Raw genomic sequence first — 4,271 nt, 5'->3', positions numbered from 1 at the left:
CAGGCCATCCTTCTCTGGGACTGGAAAGGGAGCACATCATCTGCTCTATCCTAAGGCCTACCAATAAGAAGAAGCTCTGGGAATTCCTGGGAGCAGCTGGATCCTGTTGTACCAGGATTCTCTGAAAATGTCAACCAATGTATTTGGCACTGATGGGGCCAGAGGAAAAGCTCCTTTATGGTGAGACCAATGGGAGGCCTCCAAAGAGATCAGAAGACTACTTACTTGTGTCCCAGTAGAAGAGCTACTGGATATAAGCCAAGAATTCAACTTCTTTGTCTATGAGGAAAAAAATACATAGACCTCAGGGTCCTAACTCAAATGGTGGGTCTGGGGCAGAGGCCAGTTGCATACACAGCCAAACAGTTGGGTACTATCACTGCAGGGGGGCCCCTTGCCACCAGACCCTCGCAGCCCAGGCATCCTCATGAAGAAGATGCTGGGGCAAGCCATTTGACTCAATGTTCCCATCATTCTGTCACGACAGATAAACAACCAGGGACACAAATGGGTCTCATACCAGGAAGACAGAACAGGCTAAAATAAACAACCTCATGTTGACTCTCCAGCTTCTAGAGAACATAGAACAAGTCAAGCCCAAAGCTCATATGAGGGGAACAGATGATAAAGAGCAGAAATTAGTACAATTGAGACTAAGAAAACAATACAGTCAATGAATCAGAGCTTGGAAAGATTAAATAAAATTGTTAAGCCCTTGGCCATGAATTTAGATGTGAAATGGGTGAAATTGTGACAGATCCTGCAGAAATCTGAAGATCTTCAATAAAATGAAAAACACATATGAAATAGCTTCTTAGATGCATATGAACTTTTACATATGAATCAAGAAGTAATAAAAATTCTAAATAAGCCAATAGCAGTCAAGAAAATTGAAAATATAATTGAAATCCTACCAAAAAAGATCACAGGTCCTGATGGATACACTGCTGAGTTTTACAAGCAAATTAGAGAGGCCCTAATGACATTATTCCTCAAAATCTTAAATTGAATAGAAAGGGAAAAAAATATTCCCACACTAATTCATGGATGGGTGTTACCCTGATTGCCTGTATTACCCTAATACCAGAATTAGAGAAAGATCCAAGCAAACAGAGTACTAAAGGCCAATCAATGGAACCATTAGAAGATGGAAAACAACTCCAAATACACTTAGCCACCTGATCTTGAACAAAGGCGTCAAACACCTCCTCTAGAAAAAATGTAGCTGCTTTAATAAAGAGTTGCTGGGGGCTGGGGAGATGACTCAGTAGAGTAAGTGCTTCCCTGGCAAGCTCAAGGGCCTGAGTTCAATCTCTGGTTTCCGGGGATGGGGGGTGATAAAAGAGTTGCTGGAGGGCTGGCCAAATAGCTCAGTAGATTAAAGTACCTGCAAGCAGGCACAGGGGCTGGGGTTTCAATCCCCAGACATGCTGTGCTGGCCCTGCCCCCGGGGCGCGCTGAGAAGGCAATTGAGACTGAGTGTGGTGGCTTGCACCTGTAATCCCAGTTCTTAGGAGGCTGTAAACAGGAGGATCACATGAGTCTGATCTAGTAGTGAGACCCTGAACACCTTGTAAAGCCTACCCTAAAAAACAAAAAAACAAAACAAAAGAAAACAAAAGAGTTACTGGAAAAACTGGATTTCCACATGCTGAAGATTAGAACTAGACCCATGACTATCACGATGTACTAAGAATCAAGAAATGGGATCTCATCTTATTAAAAAGACTTTGCACAGCAAAATAAATTACAAGTGAAAAGACAACCCACAGAGTGGGAAAAAATTATGCCATCTGTTCTTCAGACAATGAACTTAATATATAGAATATATAAATAACTGAAAAAAGCCAAATACTCCAAATTCAAAGACTAAGTACAAAACAGCCATCTAAGATCCATAGATACTTCTCAGAAGGAGAAGAACAAAGAACAAATAAATATATGAAAAAATATTCAACATCACTTGTTGATCAAGAAATGCAAATTAAAACAACACTAGGATTCCATCTCACTCCTGAAAATAATGGCTATTATCAACCACAATGGAAATCAGTGTGGAGATTTCTCCAGAAAACTGGGATCAATGGTCCCATTTGACCTGCTATCCTCCTTCTGGGTACCTTCCTGGAAGAATTAAACCATCATTGTGCAATGATGTATGAGAACTCATGCTTACGGGCACAATTTGTAAGAGCTGAATATTGGAAGCTACCCAAATGATGACCAAGCAGCGAATGGAAAAAATGTGATGTTTTTATATTATGGAGTATTACTTGGCCATAATGAAAGAAAAAATTCAGACATTTATGGCTAATGAATAGTTGGTGAGTCCATAATCAGAAGTGAAATAAATTAGACACGTGTAAATATCACATTCTCTGGTGTGAGAAACTGAATATGTAAATAAGAACAAAATTTAAAATAGTTATTATAAAATAGGAAGAAACTGCTCAAAAAAAAAAAAAAAAAAAAAGGTCCTTGTAGGTCTGTGGCCTTCTGTGTCATGCAGCTCACGAGGTCTGACGAGAGGCCGATGTACAGAGCCTTTGGATTTATTTGGCACTGTCCTGTGACCTTGTAGTTGACAGCTTCCATTTACTTCCCCAGCCAGCTTTGCCTTATTCCACCTTCCTGCCTCATTACTGCTTGTGAAATCACTCACAAGTGAGAGGACTTTTAACTGCTTCCGAAAGTAGCAAGAATGAATTAAGATTTTCTACCTGTTCCTTTAGCCCCCAAGTATAATGCAATGTTTATATACTGCACATACGTATCCCAATAAGAAGGGCTCTCACGAAGAACACAAAACCCTCAAATCATTGAGGACACAGAAGAAAAAGGACCCCTTCCATACTGATGGTGGGGACGTAAATTAGTACAGCACTACTGAAATCAACATGGAGGTTCCAAAACATGAAAGGCAGAACTACCATTCGAGCCAGTTGTACCATTCTCTGGTATATACAACTGACTGCATTATTTATGGCTCTCAAGAGAACTAACATCAATATGAACACGTAATCATACACAAGTCACTGCTCAGATAGATATGTATGGGCTCACAGCATCAGAAGCAAGACAGACACAGTAGCCCTCTGCGGATTCTGAGGCAGAAGAGTGCAGAGCAGCTGTCTGTGCACCAGACAGAGTGTCCAGTAGACACTGCACATCGGAGGCCTGGAAGCTCCTGCAGAGCTGCCAGTGTGAGTCTATTGAGAGGTTAAAGACAAACAGATGTGTATTTAAAGAAAATGTGGTCTATAAAAAAGAAAAAAAATTGTCATGTGCAGAAAAATGACATCTCGGGCAGGGCATGGTGGTTCATGCTTGTAATTCCAGTACCTTCAAAGCTGAGGCACAATGATTGCTATGAGTTTGAGGCCAGCCTGGCTGCACAATAAGCTCAAAACCCGCTTGACTCTCTGATGGTCTCCCTGCTGTGGAGATGGTGCCGCAGAAAGACAAGGAGTCTAAGAGGTCAACCTGGAAGTTCACTTTGGACCTTACTCATTCAGTGGAAGACGGAATTTTTGATTCTGGAAATTTTGGTGCCTTCCCTAGTGAATATCTAGGGTTTTCTTCCCTAGTTTTGCATTTTTTTTCCTTTTTAAAAACAGGAGCAATTTCTGAGGGAGAAGGCTAAAATCAGTGGAAAAACTGGAAACCATGGGAATGTTAGTCACATTGAACAGTTCAAGAATAAGTTCACAGCTGTTTCTGAGAAACAGTTCTCTAAAAGATATTTGAAATATCTTACCAAGAAATATCTTACAAAGAATAATCTTTGTGATTGGCTTCACGTGGTTGCATCTGACAACGAGGCTTACGAACTCCAATGCTTCCAAATTAGTCAGGATGAAGACAGACGAGAGTCTGAGGACCAGGTGGTGGCCACTTACAGGGCTGTGCTTTTTCATGAAACAAATGAAGTATATGTGAAAAAGAAACACCCAAAGATGAGCTTTTAGTTTATTGATGAATAAAAACGTTGCGTTCTTAAAAGCAAAAGCAAAACCAGCTTGAATTACAGTGAGGCTCTTCTGTCTCAAAAATCGAAAAGAGAAAAGAAAGTAAGAAAGAAAGACAGGAAAAGAAAAGAAAGAAAGAGAAAAATGTCTGAAGAGCATAGTGAGCTAATAAACTAAACACAGAAAGACAAAGTTTGACTTTTGTCCCTAATATATGGAATCTAAAAAGAATAGAAGGAAGACAATTATTAGACAAAAGGAATAAAAGAAGTGGGGAGAAAAGGGTGTAACTCCGCATAGTGG

The 4,271-nt window shown here is 40.2% G+C and overlaps 1 protein-coding gene across 1 annotated transcript; it reads left to right on the top strand.

Annotated features, from left to right (window-relative positions):
- Positions 1-3,445: 3,445 nt before the first annotated feature.
- On the top strand, positions 3,446-3,968 carry LOC101577590 (60S ribosomal protein L22-like 1). The gene is made up of 2 exons (XM_004634467.1): positions 3,446-3,550; positions 3,621-3,968. Exons 1-2 carry the CDS (start codon positions 3,446-3,448, stop codon positions 3,966-3,968), a joined length of 453 nt encoding a protein of 150 aa, XP_004634524.1.
- The last annotated feature ends 303 nt before the right edge of the window (positions 3,969-4,271 follow it).

The sequence above is a fragment of the Octodon degus genome, unplaced genomic scaffold (genome assembly GCF_000260255.1).
Source record: "Octodon degus isolate 3935 unplaced genomic scaffold, OctDeg1.0 scaffold00062, whole genome shotgun sequence".
Classification (NCBI taxonomy): domain Eukaryota; kingdom Metazoa; phylum Chordata; class Mammalia; order Rodentia; family Octodontidae; genus Octodon; species Octodon degus.
Note: the sequence above shows the minus strand (reverse complement) of the source record. Positions and strands in the feature narration are given on the sequence as shown.

Coding starts and splice junctions, on each gene's coding strand:
- LOC101577590 (XM_004634467.1), top strand. CDS start 3,446: ATGGTGCCGCAGAAAGACAAGGAGTCTAAGAGGTCAACCTGGAAGTTC. Junction 3,551..3,620: donor TTGATTCTGGAAATTTTGGT/GCCTTCCCTAGT, acceptor TAAAAACAGGAG/CAATTTCTGAGGGAGAAGGC.